At 42.1% G+C, this 22,201-nt stretch overlaps 1 protein-coding gene across 2 annotated transcripts; it reads right to left on the minus strand.

The window, feature by feature from the left end:
• Positions 1-276: 276 nt before the first annotated feature.
• Positions 277-22,195, minus strand: pcdh2ac (protocadherin 2 alpha c). Of its 2 annotated transcripts, XM_031879765.1 has the most exons (5): positions 19,375-22,195; positions 15,642-15,706; positions 12,305-12,390; positions 3,744-3,790; positions 3,312-3,448 (listed from the first exon to the last, which is right to left on the minus strand). In XM_031879765.1, exons 1-5 carry the CDS (start codon positions 21,943-21,945, stop codon positions 3,404-3,406), a joined length of 2,814 nt encoding a protein of 937 aa, XP_031735625.1. In that variant the 5' UTR covers positions 21,946-22,195; the 3' UTR covers positions 3,312-3,403. The 2 variants fall into 2 exon arrangements, with proteins under 2 accessions (XP_031735624.1, XP_031735625.1); XM_031879764.1 differs by lacking the exon at positions 3,744-3,790 and having other exon boundaries at positions 277-3,448.
• Positions 22,196-22,201: the final 6 nt, after the last annotated feature.

A 22,201-nucleotide genomic window follows, 5' to 3' on the forward strand; every position in this document is an offset into this window, starting at 1 on the left:
ACACAGTATTTATCAAATTAAAGATGAACTGTGTACTCAAAAAAACTTACCATTTGAATAAAAACTTAAACAAAGCTATTATCTAAATTTAATCCCATTCTGTATGTCTACTCTTCAGCCAATTAATTGAATTGCGATAAATTTGTTCAAATGACAGAGAGAAAGAAAAAGGTCAAGGCACACACACACACACACACACACACACACACACACACACACACACACACACACACACACACACACACACACACAAATGCCCCCATGACAATACATTCAAATTTATTTTAAGAAAGAAAACTTTATTCGTGATTTATAAACAAAACACATTACCACTGTATCCATTTAGGTAAAACAAAAAAAATCAAAGAATAAATGAAACAAATGAAATTCACTACTTCACTGTCACAGTTGATGAGCGGGTCTACAAAAAAAGGGTTTTACAACAGATCTGGGCTAGTCCATTTAGGACAGCACATTGCCACCATAGTTCACCACCATACATTGGGAAAGAATGACAGCATGAACGCTCACTAAACACAAGCATACACAACATATATCTTTTTATACACTGGAATATTTTTTTAGTTCTTTTTCTTTTTTTTTTAAGAGTGAAAGGGAAGTGATAGCTCATCATAGGATCATACATATTTCAGTTACAATATTACAGTGTTAGTAAGATCGTCATGTCAAAGCTGGACACAGAGAGTGATTTTTTTTTTCTTTTTTTTCTTGCTTTGTTTTCAAAAACAAAAATCATAGTTGGTAAAAGGAAAATGATAAACTTGCGGTGAAAGGTATCACACTATAGCATTTACAAATATCTAAAGAGGTTTAGTGGATGCCATACAACATCTGTGGAGCGTGAAGATTGTAGTACATCGATGTTGGGCAGAGACAGAAGCACATACAAATATCTCCTGTGCAAGTAATGAAGAAAAATGATGATACAAAAGAATAAAATCATAGCCATCTATCTATTTATATATATATTTCTCTATATAGTATGTGTTTCCTTAGAGCAGTACATGCAGCAGCCACTTAATGGAGTGACGTCATACTGAGCCTCAAAACTTTGGGGACGTGGCAACAAGTTACAGGCATGGGAGGGGAACAAACAGAAGCAGGCCTTGAGGCATGAGTGTGCCCCTTCTTCAAAACCTCCTGAGAGAGGATTGGTGGGATATAGCTGTGGGATGGGAATACCAAGATGCCCGTATATTAAGCAGGTTTGAATTACTAATGCAGAGACAATCTATGAAAAGCCTACGCTACATTTACAGCGTAGATAAAAGCTAATATGCGACTCAACGATCCTAAACAATCAATTTGGAGAACAACTTTCTTCTCTTGTACATGGAGATGGAGGGCCAGCCCACGGCACCTATCTCCTCACTTTATCCCAGGCCTCCACTGCTGTAATCTGCTTCATCCCACCTGGTCCCCTCTCATCAGTGGCTACGCACAGGAAATTAACAGTGTACGCTAGTATTCGCAAGTTAAAAGCACTGAACCGTTGTGCACTTCGAGAGACATCTGATAAGAGTTCAGGGCGTAGACCCACGACTGGTCTTACCCAGGCCTCATCCACATTACTCCATGCTGTTCTCAGCACAACACAATGTTCAGAGCAGGCCACTCCCAGGATCGATCCTGAGCAGGGGGTCAGAGCAGGGGTTAGGGGCAGTGTCTGAGGGTAAATGGGGGTGGGCACGACACTCAAAAAGCAGTTAAAGCTGTGAGGAAGAAAATTAAAAAAATGCAGGAGTATGTAACAGGGAATCTCTTTAGAGAATAATTGAACAACAGAACCAGTTCACAAACTTTTTACATGAAGAGGCAGTCAGTAGGATGGGTGATCCAGGGAAAAAGGCAGTTGGGGGAGGAGAGGACGGCTCGTGGCAGCTTGGGGCAAATGCAAGCAAGTGAGCAGTTGTAAACTCAAGGAATCAGGTAAGGACTGGTTGCTACCAAACATTCAAAGCAGAAAGCATTAGGCTTTTGCTGCGGCAGGGGGAGAAGAGACGGTGTTATCAACATCTCAAGACTCTCCTTATATTCTGTAAGGTTTCATCAGAGTCCACTGACTGAAAGCGGAGTCACAAGCCAGCTCAGCTGGACTCTCCCCTCGGCGATCCTCAGGAGAACATGAGGTATCCTCCCATCTCTCCGGTGCTCTCTGCATCCCTCAGTTGGGGTTCCGGCAGGAGATGAAGCTCTGTGTCCTTCAAATGCAGTGAGCAAATACAGAGTGGTTGCAAAGGATGCTGCTTCCATCCTGAGAGAGTTGATGTACACATGCGCACCACGTAGGTGACGGTGCAGGACAAAAAACGCTTGCAGTGTCTAGTTTGAAGCACATTTCTTTGATGTCAGTTGATTTTCTCTCCTCTTTTTTTTCCTCACCCTCTCTCTAGGTCTCAAGTGCGCTCCATGTCTATTTAGTCATGGTAAGTATGTGTATTTGTGTTTGCATGTTTGAATGTGTGAGCATGCATATGTGTGCATGTGGTTTCATTGATCTTAGGAAACACTGTTGGTAATTATCAGAGGAATCTGCAGCAGTGTCATGTAAGCCTTAGTTTCAGTGACTCCTGTGCTATTTACAAGTAGTACGTGTCCAGCTCCAGATGGCATGCATCTGTCTCAATCTTCTTTGTCGTCGTTCTTCTTTTCCTTGGCTGGCACCGAGCTTTTTGTTGTTCTTGTACAAAGTATTTGTCTTCTCTCAGAGAGAACGGTTTACACATCAGTTGGGGGAGGGGGTAAGACAGAGGTGCCAACGTGCCCAGTGGGTTAAAAGAAAAATAATTCAAGACTAGGGCAAAGAGTGGTCATTTTTTACTGGGAAAGTTGACTGTCGTGAGTTGACTCAGGGTGTATAGGCACATAGGGGCGTGGAGCAAAATCAATCATTTTATTGTTTATCAAGGCAAGATCAATAATTTACCTCAGTAACAGACTGAAGGTAAAATAAATCTTGGTAAGGCCAGGTTTTTCAAAATATTATCAGTGAAAAAGGGTAATAAAATGAAATTGGAAATATGAAATAGTTTTCATATTTTCTTTTTGCCCAGTGGACTTTGGTTGGTACCTCTGTTTTAACAGCGCCCTTTTCTTTGCCGTTTCCTCTTTCTGCTCCTCTACTCATCTCCATCATCCTTCCCCTTATCCTTCTTGTCTTTCTTCTCCTTCTTCTTCTTCTTCTTCTTCTTGGCCTCCTCTTTCTTTCCAAAGGTGATGAAATCGCTCTTGTCGTCCTCTCCTCCCTGGTTCTGTCTGATGGATATTATGGCGGGTGAGCCGGGGATGATGAAGGCTTCTGGGGGAACATCGCCAGGTTTCAGGTGTTGTGGGGGTGCACCAGGACCACCGGCGCCATAGCGAAAGTGCCAGCTGTTGCTGTCTACTCCGGCACCCATTGGGGGGGACACCTCTCCTCCTTCAGCATCTGAAAGAGATGGAAGATGGGTTATCGTTTGCTATGTACTTGCTTCAAACAGATGAGGTTATTATGTTACAATAATATGTTATCAATGAACTGACTTTGATGGACTCATACTCTCAAAATTGCAATGTAAAGAATTCTTTAGACACACTAGGGAAGATTTACCAAGCCTTTTGCACCTTTGGTTATTTATGAAACACACCAGTTAAGAAGGACAATTTGCCAGTCATCTAACGTACAAGTTGTGTTTGTCCTTCATGCATGCACATTTAGGAGATATCATAATGGATTTACAAACCTTTGCCTGATTTACAGTGTCAGTTTTCTGTGGAAATGTATCCGTCTCTAAGAAGCAAATATAAGAAGGTGCAAGTAGTAGTTGTAAGTTCTAATAAGAAACATTTATAGATATTTAATTAATTTATATATTAATGGCTATAGTGATCTCACACATTTCTAAAACCACACTATTCATTCAAAAACAAATTTGGTACAGGTTTCTATAGAATTCAGGATGGCTGAATATAAAGTTCAACATGTAGTTTGCTGAGCAGCTACTGCACCAAACGGACACATTCGTAGGATGACAGGAACATAGTGGTAGCTTATATTTTTTTTATATGCAAGCTTTCCTACTGTGCATGATTTTATGTCCTTCCATTTCTTTTTGATTTCATTAGATGTATATTTAATGACTCCTTGGAATTAGCTCCACAAGCCTTTCTATAAATAAATATTATTCATAGTCTGTAAATATCACCACATTTTTGATTTCTTCTCAGATAAATCCCAGCACTGAACTGCATCTTTTGAGCTCACATAATGTGAGTCCCCTGCACTGCTATATACATAAATCAGGGCTGCTGTGTCGAAACTTTTATGGATATCCCCTGCAGCCACTGTAAAAATCGAATTGGTCAATAAGTGGCATTCCTTGAGGGAACAGCCATGACATGCTACAACAGGTTGGAGGTGGTGTAACTTAATGGGAGGTTTATAAGAAGAAACTGCTAAGTGGGCAATGAATCAAAGGCTCCCTCCTGGGCAAAGCTAACATCCGTGCACTGTTTGATGAAACATTGAGCCCTTCATCATCATGTTAAAGGCTGAGAAAGGTAATACGGTATATTAGTGGAATTTAACTGAACTGTTTTGCAAGAAAAGCAACAAAAGTGGGCACAAAGCAAACAGGTCAGTATTCAGTAATTGGCAGGTGTAACTGTATTTAGGAGGGCATTAGCAACCTATCTGACCATGCATCAAGGAAAGATGACTCCCTTCATTGTATGGGTGTGTATCATTATATGAATGTCTACATGCAGTATATAACATATGCACAGTCTACCAGCAGAAGACCAAACCACTTTGGTTATGTCCTCATAGCAATGACCTACTTGCCACATATTCCTTTTATTTCTATGACTTCTTTTCTGAGATTCTTTCCAAAGGGGAGATTAACTGAGAAGGGCTCCATCCAACCAGAAGGAACAGTGTCTGGAAGAAGCCTGACCTCAGACAGTAGCCAGGGCAGAGAATACCATCTCCCCAGGCAGCTTCAAAATGTACACTATATGTTTGGTTTCAGTTTTCTTCGTGCTGCATCTCTTACACAAAATGAACTGTCATCCTAAATAAAGTTGGAAATAGTGAATGCAAACATAGTTCTGACAAAACTATGAATGTACTCTTGGGTATAAGCTGAAATGTATTCAGTAATGATGATCTGGTTGATACAAGAGATGGTGGTCAAAGTGGCCATCGGGATTTACCTTAATTCTCCATTACATCGTTGAGACAAAACAAGAGCTACATATGCAGTTAGTGTGTCAGCCCTATGTAATGGCCCATTGGCATTACTAAACTTTAATTCAAGAGACGATTCATGTTTCATTCATATTTTGTTTCTTACTTGTTTTCCTTTCCACATTTTACCCATTTCAATTACAAGCTCTCAGTGAGATCTGCTCACAATGAAGGATTCATGGAGTAAATGTCAAACATGACGTCTCTTGCTTGGCATACGATCCAATCAGTCATAGACACACGCACTGCTGTAAAGCTCCTTCTTCTGCAGGGAAATTATCCAAGTCAAGGCAGAAAATGGCTAAAATAAATTTCTGTGAATCTAAACATACACAGATTCAGTCTGAAGATGATAAGTTGATTAACAAATGACACTGCAAATTGAATAGCTTTGAGTTTTGGACTGTTAGTTGGGAACAATTTAATTAATTTGAAGATATTACATTGGGCTTAGGCAAGTGATGAGCACTTTTTACGATTTTCTTACATTTTATAGCCCAAGCTAAATGACAAAAAAATAATTGTCAGTTTGTTCAACAATGAAAATAGTTCATAGTTGCGGCCCCTTTTTTAATTTGTCTTTTTCAACTTCATATTTAATTCCCTCAGGTGTAATCAGACTGGGACCCCCGTACAATAATTACTTGGGTTATGCATTTGAATTGTTCCCCATTGCAATCCCCCAAAAAGCTATCGTTCACCGACTGCGACAACACAGCTGGAAGAGCAGCAGAGAGAAGACTGAATTTGACAAAGAGACTGAGAGGATTAGGACAGGACAGGCTAGATCCAGTCACTGCTTCCTCCACATGTAGACACAGAGACAGCTATTCATTTACAAGGCGAGAGTCTTCCCCCAGATGATAAGTCCTCATGTGACTGCCCAAAAGGAAACATGACCCTGATTCTAAAATCCGAAAAGAAAGGTATAGAAACAGAAGGAAAGGAGCACAGAAATACTCGATAATAATGCAGAATACTGGGCAGCTGGCAACGCTTTGCTCTAAAGTGTCCACTCTCTTGTCTCAAAGAAATGACCTGTCTAACTCAATGAGGGGAGTTGATGAGACACCAGTGCCCCCATGCAAAATTACATTCACAAACAAAGCAACACCCTGGAGAGTGATGAGTCATGCTGAGCGTAGACAGATGGAAAAGGGTAAGGCCATGGAGGGCAGGACAGGCTAACTCTCTTGAAAGGGTCAATGTTAGGGTCTTGTGCTAGATTTGAAAAATAAAAAGACAAATCATGGGACACACTGTTGTCTAGCTGTGTTAAAATGGTGCAACGGAAAAGGTCATGTCATAATAGCCTTTGCTGCTTTGGGAGTTTCCTTTTGTTCTTTTTTACACTTTTCTTACATGTGTCATTTTGATACTACAGACAACATTGACAATATGAGATTTGACCTGTGATGCCAGCTGTGCATCCATTCCATCTATATCGAACCCCTTTTATCGGTCTTCTTATACTGTTCTCACTCTTGTCTGTGTCTCTTCCTTCACAATGGCAACAGACTCATCTCGCCCAACACTCATCTCCACACAGCCATTGCTTCAATCTGATTTGTCGATGGCTGTTGCAGAGCAAAACTTCCTCTCTTCTCTCCTCTCTGTTCCTCTTGCACAGCCTCCCTCCTTTTTTTTCCTTGCCATCTTCTCTCTCTAGCCTCTCCCCTGACCTTTCAACTAATCTTGTGTGAAAACTCAGCCAGCCAACAACCGTCCCTCACAGTGTTTGACACGTCTTAATCATGCCAATCAGTGTTTATGGTAACATTAATGTGATTGGGTATTAAACAGCTTGTCCATCAATGATAACTACCAGGCACATTAGAGAGGAGGATGGGTTATTTGTGTCCTATTTGCCCTGAGCTCAATTCATTTCTTCAATGTATCTTCAACTAGCAGAATTTTAAACCCATTGTATTTGAAATAGAGTGATACAAGTCACTGAAATCAATAATTTTGCATCTTCCCCTGAGTTTGATCTTCAACCCTGAATCTCTGCGTGTGAATGTCCCATCGCTCCCCTGTTGCCGCCCAGGGTTTTCACAGTCACTTAAATCACCAAAGCTCCATTTTGCCACGTCTACTTTATTCATCCCCTTGTCTCGCCCTACCATCGTCCAGTTGGGCAGAAGCGCAGTGGAGCGCAGTGCAGCGCAGTGCAGCGTTACATAACTAGCTGAGGAGGAGGAGGAGGAGGAGGAGGAAGAAGAGGGGCCAGGGAGTGCAGGGATGCAGATATGAAACATGATGCTCACCACCAAAACGGAGGGTGGGAGGAGGAAAAAAAGGATGAAAAGATCCTGAAGGTGCGATTCTTTTTCTTTCTCTCTCATACTGCAGTGGTAAAGAAATATGTGATTGTCATGATAGCAAACAGTTAGTTGGGACCACACCCTTCCTCAAGATAGACACTGTGTTTGTTAGAGCGCTGAGCAGTGTGTGCTCATTGTGATAAAAACAAAATGTGATGTTGCTGTCTATTCCAAACCTAATTATTATTCATGTGCCTGATAGAAGAATACATTTTGTGTCTGCATAAATTACCATATATTCCCCAATCTGCTAACAGTAAATGGAATGAAGAAAGAAAACTGTAGTGGGTAATAATACGATAATGATGGCTGGTTGTGGGCTTTTAAGAGCAATTATTCCTCTGCATAAGCATATTGGAGTATACAATTGTGTATGTATGTGTGTGTGTGTGTGTGTGTGTGTCTCTTTGGGTTTAATGCCCGGGCAAGCACCTTGCTGTCTGCTCCCAGCTGGATCATGTTGCAGATGGTAGACACAAGCATCCCAAGTGACAGGGCTTAACACAATAAAAATAACACTGAATGTAGTTCTATGGGTGGGAGTTTGAGTTGTTATCGGTGTATCTGTGTGTGCTTATTGTATGCCAGTATGTGTAGGTGCTGTGTAAAAAAAAATGGCGAAGGAGAAATTGATTTATTCTCCATGAGAAAGAGATGGAGAGAGCTGGCAAGATATATAAAGACTTGGAGAAAGCAGGATAGGAACAAAAAACAAATAACTGAAGTTGAGAAATGGAAACAGATGGGGCGGAGGGATTTAGAACATGTGAAAAGTCCCTGACAGCTTCTAGACTGTTTTACATTGCCTTTCTGATTGTGCCAAAAATATTTTCATATCAAATTCACTTTAACTAAAAGACTGCATCTCTAAAGTAATATATATAGCCTTGAATTGAATATAACAGTCAATGTCTATCTCTTCTTTGCCTGCCTCCTTGTGTCATTTTATCCACTACAGAAATATCATAAAACGTACTCGCACCTCCCCTTCCTCACGAGACTGACAAAATGACATTGAACGTAAATGCATGGGGTCATGGTCCTAGATGCTAATTAGCAAATCATAATATGGTCAAGGCCTGAGGCATTGACGTAGCAAAATGAAGCATAAATCTTCAGTAGAGTGTCCTTTTGTCCACCTTTTTCACTTGGCATTTTGCCTCCACCCTTTAGTCTATTTGTGCCTTGACAAATGCTTGCTGCAGTTGATTACGGTTGACTCGCATCAAATCTGTCTTTCTCTGTGTATACATTCCAGTGTGTTTGTGTGTGTGCGATCTGGGGTGATGCAGAAAACAGTAGACCTGCATCCACCTCTGCAGCACACCACCGCCCAAGTGAATGTAGGTCACTCTCCTTCTGTTACTCACTCCTCTGCTCTCTCCTTCCCTTTACACCTCTTACCTCCAACTCTCACCTTCCAAACACATCCATCCCTCCTTTAATTCTATCACCCCCATCCCGCCTGTTCTAGCGGGATGGGGGTATCTCATGTACACATACATGAGATAGCTTTTGCTCATGTATGTGTATTTCAGCCAAAGCCTCCCTTTGTCTTGTCCTTCACCTGATGCCAGTCTGTTTTTTTTCTTTCCCCCTTCCCCCCCCCCTCCTTCAGCACCTTTTGTCCCACACCATATGTTTGCACTCCTCTCTATATAACAGACCCCCCTCCCTCTCTCCTGCCAATATAAGGGGCCATGAATGGTTGCCTTGGAAACTACATCCTCCAGTGAAGCAGTAGGACATTGGTAGGAGTCATGGTGACAGCGCTTGTGCTGATGGAGAATAATGCTGCAAGCTCTCTCTCTTCCTCCTTCCTCGATGCGTTTAGTCTAACCACTCTCCCCTAGCAACAGCAGCCTCAAGCCGCTTGCTCTCTTTCCTTTGCAGACTTCGCTACAGTCAATCACTCTGATTTAGTCATTGTCACTCCCTCCCAAACTATTTATGTTCGTCTCTCTCTACCTTCCTCTCCACCGTATCCTTTATTGCTGATTCCCTCGTTTCTTTTTCAATCCCTAATGCAATACTGCATAGTTCTCTTTGAATACCTGTGTGCCTTTGGTTAGCTGTGAGGAGGAAGACATAGAGGGAGTGAGAAACAGATAGGGAGAGAGAGTGTCAGAAAGCAAGCAGAACCCTGATTTCATTAATGTGCGTCTGTTAATCTGGGCGTGGGCTGTGCTCCATCTGTCACAGCAGGAGCAGCACACAAAGCAGGCAGCCAAAACACACTCGGAAACAGAGCCGAGCAAGCACACATGCACGTTCACACGGAAACACTAAACAAGATGCAAACGACACAGACACACAAATCCACACGCTCTAAATCTAAGGGATAGAAACAGGGGCGTTGTCGGATGTGCCTCCGTGTCTCACATCGAAGCAAAAAATAGACTGCGAGGTAAAACATCACCATGTTGGCACAGCACCCAGACTGAAACAATTCCCTCAACAAACCCAACTCCCATATACTCCTGCTCTCCACCTCAGGACCCCAGTCTGCCTCGCAAGCAAGATGATTTAGTTATGAATAGCACAGACTGTGACTCATAGTGATGTGACAGGCCACATCGAATCAATATCTCCATTTCTCTCATTTCTGAGACATGATCAACAAAACCATGTTCAAAGTCAGAACACAAATCTTTTCTAATCTTGTCCTCCAGTCAGGGAGCTTTAGAAATACACGCTTTTCATATCATCAGACACTCTTAACCCAGAATTATCCTTAATCCAACCCTAAAATTTGACCTGAAGCTAATAAAGCCCCCAGCTAATATTTCCATTCTTAGCATGCCTAACTATGAGATGAAGAAGGGACAGTTAGCCCTGAGGCAAAGCAAGATTAGCGTGTGCACAATGTGTTGTTCTTAAACTGCCGCAGCTCAATTAGACCACCTTAAATCCTCACCAGCTGATCTTATTACCACTGACCCACCCTGAAGACGTCACTACAGCCTGTTCGGTTCTCTCTCCCCATCTATCTCTCATGTTTTGAAGTGCCTGCAGGCTGTAAGTCCTCAGCCACAGCAACAAATCAATGGCAGAGCGGAGGAGGCTGTGCGTGTGCTTATGGATAGGAAGAGACAGTAGTTACCGTGTGGGTAGTTTGTCTGCCTGCCCAGCCCACCGCCTCCTGTCTATAAAAAACACCAGGCCAAGCCATTTCTACTTTCCTAATTACAATAAATCACCTCATTATCTAAACTTAATTACACTGTCATTCTCGCTCCAGTTCTCTCCTCCTTCATTTTTTTCTCTACCAGGCCACTCCTTTCTCAGCTTCACTCTTAATCCTTTTTGACCCCACCTCCCTGTCATCACGATGAAAGTGAATTCTCCTGTACGCAGTGAATCTTTGGTCATAAATCTTGGTTAAGGGAAGGGAATGTGGCATCGTATGCAATGACATTCACATTACAATGTCCGTGAAATGTCATCCAACATTGAGTATGCTGTCATTTAGAGTTTTCTTTTGCTCCAGAGTTGCTGTTCTTTCGATTCAGCTAGCACTGTTTTCTAATAAAGTCCTTTGCAGTCCTTTGTTTGAGCCTTTGTGAGTTCTTTTTCACCCTGATAGAGAAGACATTTTGTCTTTTATAAATAAAAGGACTTCTGCTGCATGCTCTCCTGTCATATTTAGTTAACATATAAAGAGGACAATGCACCAATCTTCATGAGCAAAGTGGAAACTGTACAAGTAAGTATGTTGTCGCCTTGCAATAATTCAGCATATCTGATAACAACAATGTGGCAAATGGTGTAAAATGTTAAATTTAGACTTCATGATTCTCAACAAGCTGAAATTGACACTTCTATGTGCGTCACCTTCCTGCAGATGCTTCACAGTGAAGGCACTGCCAACAATTACTATTCTGTTTGAACAAAACTGTGAATTTGAATCATATTTGCAATTTCATTGGCAATGTCTAATGGCCAAATTTATTTAAAATATTGTTTCCTTCATGAGAGCAATATTCCATAATCTGTATTCTATAATCTATCAACAATGCATTCAACTGCTTGTTAAATGTATATAATGCACAGATGCATCACTTTAAATGTCAATATTTTATATAAAAGGATGAAAGCTTACAAACATATTACAATATTTAAAAATAATATGATTAGTTGCCCACATCACCCCCCCATAATCTTGGTCTTTGTAAGTGAGTGTGTGTGTGTAAAATACAGTCTCTCAGACATGTATAAAGAGACTTTTAAAGATCCACATTAAAAGGAGATGAAATGTAACTGTGTTTTATTCTTCTTCTCTCATTTGTTTTTCAATGTTTGTCCTCTGAGGCTTATGCCTCTGTAAACATCTCGCTGATGATCCAACTCACTATTGGCTCTTGCTCGCCCTCTTTTTGTCTGAATTGTCTCCCTTCCTGAAACAGAGAGCAGAGATATCCATCTACGCCTAAGTAGAATGTGTCATTTCCTCTCCTTGCAGCAGTGGGAAGTGGAAGGAGTGGGCCGGGGCGATCACGTACTTGATACCCCTGTATTCCTCCTTTTATTACTCTCTCGTGGTTTGATAAGCTCTTGAGGAATCTACAGTTTTTAGTATAAGATAGGCTTTGCTGGTTTTGTCTGAATATTTGTAATTAAACTATATTATAGATGGTTATTACTGTTTGAATAATATTTAGTATTTTTTACTATGCCTAAGACAGTGTTAGTTGTGATTGGTTTAGGTTAGAGTAGCATGACTGATTCTTACCAGCGGCGCTGGATGCAGTGGGCCAGTTCTGAACCAGGACCCCTTGGGCTCCTTGCATTACTGAGGACTCTTCCATGTGCACTGAGCTGAAACACAAAAAAAACAAACATCCACATTTTACACACTGGAAAGGCGTTCTCTCGCATATTATATACTAAGTCATGCTAAATTAAACTGCACAACATAAGGAATCCATGCACGTTATTTAATACTTTGTGAAGCTCTATATTATGATTGTTTAGTGTGATTTAAATATAAGCTCCCACATATTTAATATCCCTGTCTCCATATGTGTCTTATAATACACAATATTACAAATCCAAACTTTGGTACTCGATGTGTGGAGGTTAGAAAATGAAACGTTCAGATTAGGATTAAAGTATTCACCCTACATTTTTCTGATATTCTCTGGATCATGGATTACAGATGGCCGCTCTACATTTTCACACGCACTCTGTGGGATTTCAGCACTATTCCCTCTACTGAAAAACACCACAGTCTCTGTTGTGCTGAACCATACACACAGAACAGAAATACTGCCACAAACCACAGCTCTCTCTCACTGCTTCAACCAAATATTTAAAAAAGGACAGATTATATTTTCTAGCTCTGATAATAAGATTTTAGTCACAAAGACACATATGAGACCTGTGTGTCTTTACAAAGGGCCACTGCTTTCTGATATGATTCAAGCAAGGAGGGTAGAACCTCTATTAAAGGGTCAATTCACCCAAATTATACAAAGATATTTGTCTGTGATTTGGCAGCACCATCCATTTAATAGTTACCTTCAAGCTGCTGGGAGTTGGTAGCAGATTAATGTTAGATACAGAAACATATAAACTCAAATTGTTATTCTAAGACTAATACTCTGATTCTCAATCATTTCCTGCTGCTGTTCCACTTTAATCCCCCTCTCCACTCTTCTCCCCACTGTCCCCGAGTGAAAAACGAAGTCTTTAGAAGTAAAAACCTTTACTGAGGTCTGTGTGATCCGTTATTTCTTCCTGGTAATCTGTGTACCTCTTAGGCATCAATAATTGTTTTACTTCTTGCAAACAAGAAGCTTTCATTCTTTATAAAAGATCTTGAGAACCAGGACGTTTTGGAATATAATTGTTGAGACTTCTTTACTTTAACAATGCTGAAAACTGTTAAAACATGTATGAATCTAGATATGTACAGTGGTTCTGTGAAGGGAACAAAAGTCATTTGGTCATGGAGGTAATTTTAAATGCTGCAAAGCACCAGCATCATCAAGGCACACTTATCAAATATTGATGACAAACACTGGGCTGATAACACACTTTTCAGCTAATGTCCTTCTCTATAGTTCCTAATCTCTCATCTTCTCCTACTGTCTGTAAACATATGCTTCTTCATCATTTTCCAGTGTCAATACTTTCTCGCAATATTAGATTTATTTGTCTCAAATCATAACTATGGTGATCACAAAATGGACCCAGACAACAATTAGTAGGAAATCATGTGCATTTCATCGGAGATTAAATTAAATTAAATAGGTCAGTGCCATTACATGGTGTTTGGGTTTGATATCCAAAATCTCTTATACAAGCTGTGATTATAAATGAACATTCAGTGAGGCTTGGTAATGGGACATGGGGGATAGTCAAATTAAAACACATCAGAGGTAGTGAGTCACGAGAAAGATTTACTATGTTAGACTGGTTCACACAAGCACACGATGCTCATTAATCCCTGCTGTAATTATGAGGGAATCTGTGTAACATTAATCACTCAGATGGTACACAGTTATTATTCTGACACGGACATCAGAGTGCACACATTAATACATACTGGACAGTATGTGCATCTACGGTATATATATAATGTAACAAATAAACTTGGGCCTTAGAGACTCGCGTCAATGTTGAGCAATAGAAGAATGCTGTTTGAATAGAGCTGTGAAAGACTTGTTCAGTCCATTTTATAATCTGGTTAACTGATATGTGTGTGTGCATACAGTATAATTATTATCATTTTATGGGTTTGGGTGTTACAGAGAAATACTAATATTTTCTCTGACATAGAGATTGAAAAGCCTGTTGGTGTCTGTTTAAGGCCAGTTTCTCAAATCTATCCATCTATAGGAGGTGGATTTATTAGTTGAATATGATAATGATAGATGAAGATATCATGGCTAACTCATTAAGCCTGATATTTATTGTAATTATGGTGTCATCTCATTAGCATGACCCTTGATTTGGTAGGGCCCATCTGATCCCACAGCAGGTGCCCAGTGTCTTATGGGTAGTTTGATTATTGGTGTGGTCATGCAGCAATCCCTGATAGGCCATCTTTCAACCAGACTACCTGCCCTTCATCCATCACTGACCCCCTGTCTGCTTGCCTTTCTCTCCCGTCAGTTCTCCATCTGTCTGTGGTTGAGTGAGCCTTTTCCAAGTGCATTTCTCCTCACTGTGGCCCTTCTCTCATAGTTCACATGCCAATGTTTTCAATGATTATTATACAATAAATAATTGATGTCTATCAAAAGAAGATGTTTTTTAATAAGATTGAGGTTATTGGCATTTTCTCACAATTTACCGAAACTGTATATTTAATAGAATTAATGTACATTGATGAATATAAATGTGATTGGGTAAAACAAGATAGAGATAATTTTGTTTTGGAAAAGCCTGATACTGCGTACCATTCCTTTCCCCTCAGAACTGTAATGACATTTGAGCTGGCAGGTGGTCTCCGACATCTTGACAGGAATAGGCCAATGAATGGACCCATATATCTCACTGGACTCTGGTGCAAAGATACTGTAGGTAGGGCTATCAAGAAATATAAACATATCGCCTGGTGGCCATGTCACAGGGACACTCTGTACCCTTTGTATGTTTAGTTTTTATATTTCAATTCAACAAAATAAAACAGATTCAGAGGATTACTTCTAGTATGAAATTATTATCTTTGGTCTCCACAGCAGGATGACAAGGCTTCTTCCTTTGAACTGACAGAATATTGCCTTTGTATTACATTTGACTCGAATATATAATTGCATGTAATTTTATGTTCATGTGATTTCACATCTTAAATCCACAGTTTGGCTCCATTGGCCATTTCTGTGGACTATTTGAGGATATGTTACATGACTGTTACGTGGATAAATGAAACTTTGTTCAAAGAGGTAGCAATCATTCTTAATGAAGAATGTGTTGATGTTTAAGATCAATCAGTTAGAGAATGGTAATCAGATGGGCGAATGTTATGAGGTGGGAGTATAGTGTGAACATCTTTTGGTTTTTAACAAAACATAATGAAGTTGATTGGTGAGGTGAAATTGAATGAAAAATGAGATGCTTACCTCTGCATTACACCTCCTGCTCTCAGGGAGGCTGAATATCTCCAGTCGGCAGTCGGACCTTTGGGCTGCAAGAGAGAGTGAGAGGAATTGAGCCTTAAGTACGGGTGAAAGCTAATACCGTCTCATTAATAAGTCATGGGGAGAAGTGCTAGTGCATGTGCGTCACGTACATAAACACACAAACCTTCAAAAAACGTCACGCACACACACACACACACACACAAGCAGTGACAGCTTGCTGCTTTGGAGAGAAGTGAATGATGAATTAAAGCTTGTTGGTGCACTCCTCCCATCCATCCCCACACCTGCTCCTCTCCCCTCCCTTCTTACCTCCCTTCTTCCAGCCATGTCCTCTAAAAAAATATAACTTTGAGAGATTTCACTCCAGCGGCCCACTGACCCTGGTACTGTGATACATAGGACCTGAGGCTACACGTCTGGGGCTAGTCCACTCGTTCCAAGATGGTTGTGGTACAGTCCATTAAAATGGAAACATTGCAGAACTCTCATATACTCTCTTGTAGGTGTTGCTGACTGACTCAATTCAAAGCATCAGTTTTCTACCTATAATGGTCTCCATCCCTTCTTCTACATTCTCTATGACTCTATCATACTATTTTAAAATGTCTAACTCAGTCTTGACAACATTACTGAAATATAAAGATGTTTTTCAATGGTTTCTGAAACACCTGCATCGTCTGCCGTATTTTTCCTCTACTCTGCCACTGTATATTCTCGACCCCCTCCTCTTTGGTGTTGAGTTCTTTCTCCCCGTTATATCCTCTTAACACTGATCAAAACCTAAAGTGTCACTGGCACACGGTCTTCCTGAGTCACTCTCACACATCTCTCCATGGTAACTGTGCAGAGCTCAGGCTACGTTTTACCCACCGCCCTTTGTCATTTCACTCATGTGAAGGTCACAGGTGGAGGAAGGAGGGGGGAGGGCAGATATCAGATTAACCCCCTCGGCCCTGCATCTGGTGTCAGACACACCACAACAGAACAGACACAAAGGGACACTACACCACTGTAACCTCTGCCTGTCTGCCAGTGGCTAAATTAATTTGTAACATTCTAAAATGAGACGTCAGTTCTTTCAGATTAATTATACTGTCACAAATATATAAAAATACTACATTATAATAACTGACAAAATGTGGTTAGAGAACTACAATTCAGTAGTGATGCAGCTCACGGTGCAGTTAACCTGAGCACATAGCTGAGATGAGATTGCATTGTCTCTAATTTCACCATAAACCACGGAAAGAGCTATACCAATCTGACTGAGAACACTAATTATCCTTGCTTGGCCATGCAGTTCATAAGAGACCAATCTGCAATCCCGTTTCCTTTCAAATATGACAGATGTTCACTTGCTGATGAAGCTGCATTGACCTCTATGAGTCTGCAGTGGACATTCGTCACCCTGGAAATCCAATATTTGGTCTTAATGAGAGAAGCCTGGTATTCATACTGGAGTCATTCAAACAGAGCAGACTGTCTACAGGGATACAAATCACTGTGGCATCGGAGACACTTATCCGTACTGAAAACAAAGGGGTGCACTTGGTTATTCGAAGATAATCCCTCCTCAAAAAACAATCAGTGGCTATGATAGTTTAGATTTTTCCTGAAAGGGAAAAAAGGTGTTAGTATGGCATTAAAAACACAGTCAAACTAAAGCTCTTTCTCTTCCCTAGTTTTGCCTACTGCGCAAGACGTGAGAAGAGAGTGATACAAAAAACATTCAAATAAAACCAGATTGTCCACAAATGGGACTAAACGGATTTGCTAAACGTTTGTGGCCGAAGGGAGAGGTCTGTTTGACCGTATGGTGTTTATGGGGGTAAATTAAAACACACACACACACACACACTAGCACATGCACACATTAGATACAAGCATCTGGAACCTAAACATGTTCACAGTCTGATATACTCTCAAGGGAAGATATACGTGCAAAACTAGGATGTTACCAGTTTACGTAATGAATGTAAACAGACAAACAAAAACAATTGTGACTCATACGGAAGATATGATATCAATGCATTCTGTTTCATAATTTGAAAGGGAGAAACCAAATTAAGTAGAAATAGAACAACCAGAGTAATTGTGTATTCATTTCCTTGCCTGTTTGCAATTTGTAAATCAGACAATACAGAACTCTTTTATTTGACCGCTCAACCCTTTTCACGCCTTTTTCTCCAATCTTCCCTCTCTCTCTCTCTCTCTCTCTCTCTCTCTCTCTCAGTGAACACTCCTAGCATGGATACAGAGCTCACACCTCCGCCATAAACACTGTGTCCAATCACCTTTCCTCCCCCGCCTTAACTGCGCAGAGCGAGCCAATCCATGCACAGCACAGAGAAACACATCACTGCCAGTTAATTACATAGCAAGAACAAACATGACTGGCATTTAATGAGCAAGACTTCAAGCGATAACATTTCTTTAGTCATTTTCATCACATATTTTACTCTAATATTCTTTTCTGCATTGCATAGACAGACTCAGAGATGCTCTGGGAGCAAACACAACCACGTAGAAAACAAATAATGGTTAATAATACTGTTTGTTTTACTACAACCAAAACGTCTGCAAATAATTCTGTGCATATTGACATCAATCTTTTATAATGGCAAAAATACCATGAAATGAAGCTCTAATCTAATGAAACACAGACCTGGTATCTGCCGTATTCCTGCTTTCTGCACAGATCCCCAAACTCTGGCTTACTGCTCAGTACCAGAGAGGTACGTGACCAGCAGAGAATATTTTGGTGCAGTGGGACTGGTGGCTCTCACAGCCGGCGAAGGCTGCACTATTTCCCAGACTCTTCCTCTCTATAGAGATGACCACTGAATGCCCTCAGGACCTACTGGACTTGAATATTGTGGCACTCTGCCCACAGTAGACAAATGACACTGGCTGTGTGGGGTCATAGGTGAACAAGCTGAAAGCTACTGATTTGTTATGAAAAGAGAGTTAGTAACATGGAGCAAAGAAAGAGACAGAGTGAGAGAGATGGTTCATAACAAATATTTTGATAACAGCGTTTTGCAGAACTGTGGAGGACAGGTGCACTTGAACATTTCATACTCTGAATCACCAAACAACTGGTCTTCAGCAAGCGTGGAACGCACACAAAGACACCATCTACCACATCCAGCAAATCAGAGTGCACCCACCTACCCACTCAAATAAATGTGTATGCCGAGATGTTGACCTCAAGTTAGATGGAACGTGACATAAAGACCAGTAGCTGTAATAATGGAAGCCTTTACATAAACAAAATGGTGGTATATCTTTCTACATCCTGATAGACACATTCAAAGATTGTATAAATGATTTTGAGAGAACTTTAAAAAACTAAGCAGATCCTAGGAGTGGCATATGAATTGTAACCTTTTTTTTTCCAAAGACGTCTTCTATGCAAGATGAACCTAATAAATGTGCATATGCCTCTTTGTACAAGAATAACCATCCGTCTGAAAAAGCAGTCAGAAAATAAATATTTTTAAGATGTCACATGCCAGGAGAACAGATGAAAGGATTTAACAGCTCCAGAGCCGTAAATGTCAACTGCAATCCTAGTGCAAGAACACCGCCCTAGAGCAAAACCTGAACCATAACTCTGAGAAATTTCCTTTTATGGCTTGTGCTTTGTGTGTCATTTACTGTTATGAGGAAATCTAAAATAACAAACACAGACATCACACCAGACACACACCTGAATGGCAGTTGCATCTGGCATACTGAGACGCCGTACAAATAACTGGCTCTGTCCGCTGTGGCTGGTGACGTACCCCGAGCCCCAGGTGCCACTGTGCGGCCGTCCCGTGTTGTAGAACATAAAAGTGTCACTTCCTGACGTGGCGGTCAGGCACGTCTTGTAACAGTATGTTTTGGTCAAAGACCCATTTCCCCGCACTTCAATATAATGCGGCTCCCCTTTGAGGTCACGGCGCATGGCTACATTGTCATTTGGTTGCCCTCCGCCTCCACCTCCACCTCCACCTCCTCCACCTGCAGCTCTTCCTCCACCCCCACCGCCACCGGCTGAGGCTCCCCCCTCTGGAACACTCTTCTTGGATACACAACATGGAGAGCAGGAGCCAGGCTGGGTGCAGTAGGCATGGCAACGCACAATGGCCAGAACAAAGATGGTGACCAGGAATACGAAGGTTGTGGCACTCAGGGCAATGATGAGGTAGAGGGTGACATTGGAAAACATTAGGGGGCTGTTGGGCCTGATGATGCGCTTGGGGTCAGGGGTCAACTTAGGTGGCAGCTCCATCACGTGCACATGGATGGTGGCCGTGGAGGAGAGTGGTGGCAAGCCGCTATCGTGCACCAGCACTGTCAGAAGGAAGGAGGTGGAGTTGTCCTCAATGACGCGCCTTGTGGTGCGGATCTCCCCTGTGTACTCATGCACCTTGAACAGGTCGATGTCTGCGTTGGTCTGCTCCAGGGCATAGAGCAGCCAAGCATTCTGCCCGGCATCGCCATCCCACGCCGTCACCTTGCTGACCAACACTCCTGCTTCAGCATTTTTCATTAGCGTCTCTGTGGTGCGGCTCCCATTGGCAGGTGGGTAGACTATCCTGGGCACATGGTCATTCTGATCCATAATATAAATATACACTGTGGCCACACGGCTGAGGGGAGGCACACCATTGTCCTGGGCTTTGATCTGAAAGTGAAACTCTCTCAACTTCTCAAAGTCGAAGGCTCGCAGGGCATAGGCTTGACCTTTATCAGGTTTGATGCTGATGTAGCTGGCTACAGGGATACCATGGTTGTTGTCATTCAGGACAGTATATGTGATGCGTGCATTTTCTGCTGCATCAGCGTCCGTGGCCTTAACAACACACAGAGGTGCACCGGGAGCATTGTTCTCTGTGATGTAAACAGTATATGATGTTTGTTCAAAACGAGGTGGGTTGTCATTCACATCTGCAACATCCACTTTAAAGGTCATTTGAGACGACAGGGGTGGGGTGCCTCCATCCACAGCGTTGACGGTGACATTGTAGGACGAGATGGTTTCCCGGTCCAGGAAAGCGGATGTGACGATGGTGTAGTGGTTCCGGAAAGATTTGATCCTAAAAGGCAGATTGGGCATGATCTCCAGCGTAACTTGTTTATTTAGTCCAGAGTCACGGTCATTCACACTGATTAATGCTACAACTGTGTCAGCCCGGGCATCCTCACGTACAGGGCTGGAGAGTGAAGACAGTACAATCTCAGGAATGTTGTCGTTGACATCCAAAACTTCTACAACTACTTTACAGTGAACTGCCACAGGAGCCGGCCCCTTGTCCATTGCTTGTATGTACATTTCATATGAGTTGGTCTCCTCATAGTCTATGTTGTTTTTCACCCTAATTTCCCCTGTGTCTGTGTCCATGGAAAACATCTGTCTGACTCTTTCTGGTGTGTAACTGCTGAAGGAGTAAAAAACCTCCCCATTTGAGCCCTCATCAGGGTCTGTTGCATTCAACTTGATCACGAGAGCGCCCTTTGGGGAGTTTTCGGACAGTTTTACTTTGTACACGGAGCTGCTGAACGCAGGTACATTGTCATTGGCATCAAGGATACGTACATTGATTTTGGCCGTGCCAGTTCGCTGCGGGGTGCCTCCATCTATTGCTGTCAGGATTAGCTGATGTGAGGGCGTCTGCTCGCGGTCAAAGGGCTTTTTGAGAATAAACTCGATGTGCTTATCATTGGAAAAGGGCTTAATCGAGTCCAGCGCGAGGTGGTCGTTTGGGCTGAGGCGGTACTGCTTCACAGAGTTGGAGCCATCATCTGCGTCCTGAGCTCCCTCGATGTGAAAGCGGGACCCGGTGAGAGCGGACTCCGACACCTCGAGCTGATATTCATCTCGAGGGAATTGTGGCGCGTTATCGTTCACGTCCAAAATCTCCACCTCCACGTTGTGCACCTCCAGTGGATTTTCTAAGACCACCTCCAGGTTGCGTGAACAGGTGCCACTGAACTCGCAAACTGTCTCTCGGTCAATGCGGTCACTCACCACCAGCTTGCCGGTCTTGTGATTGATGGTGAAATATCTCCGTCCGCTGTCCGATGTGATTCTGATTCGTCGCGTGGAAAGTTTTCTCAGGTCCAAACCCAAATCCCGGACAATGTCACCGACCAATGCCCCGTTCTCCAGCTCCTCCGGAATGGAGTATCGGATTTGTGCAGTTGTAAGGCCACCAAGTACGAAAATAACGAAATACAAAGAAAAAGGCACTTTCTCATTCACACTGTAACAGCATTGCGCCGTTACAGCCATCGCAGGCAGGCAGAATTTACAGACGGGTTGGAGAAATCTTTCCGCTTTCTCAGCTTGCTGTGCGAGCGCACCCGCCTCATTAAAAACGGGGGAATAGTCCGGCCATAACTCCGACTATGTGCAGGACGACCACCGCATCCCCTCTGGTGCCTGTTTAAAGACAATCTTCCCCTGTACATCCATGTTTTCCTTTGTCTGTGCTGGCTGCTGTTTTTTAAATTTCACTGGCTCGTTTCACTGATGCTGCCTATTGCGC

Source organism: Anarrhichthys ocellatus, unplaced genomic scaffold (genome assembly GCF_004355925.1).
Source record: "Anarrhichthys ocellatus isolate YVR2014 unplaced genomic scaffold, GSC_Weel_1.0 scaffold424, whole genome shotgun sequence".
Classification (NCBI taxonomy): domain Eukaryota; kingdom Metazoa; phylum Chordata; class Actinopteri; order Perciformes; family Anarhichadidae; genus Anarrhichthys; species Anarrhichthys ocellatus.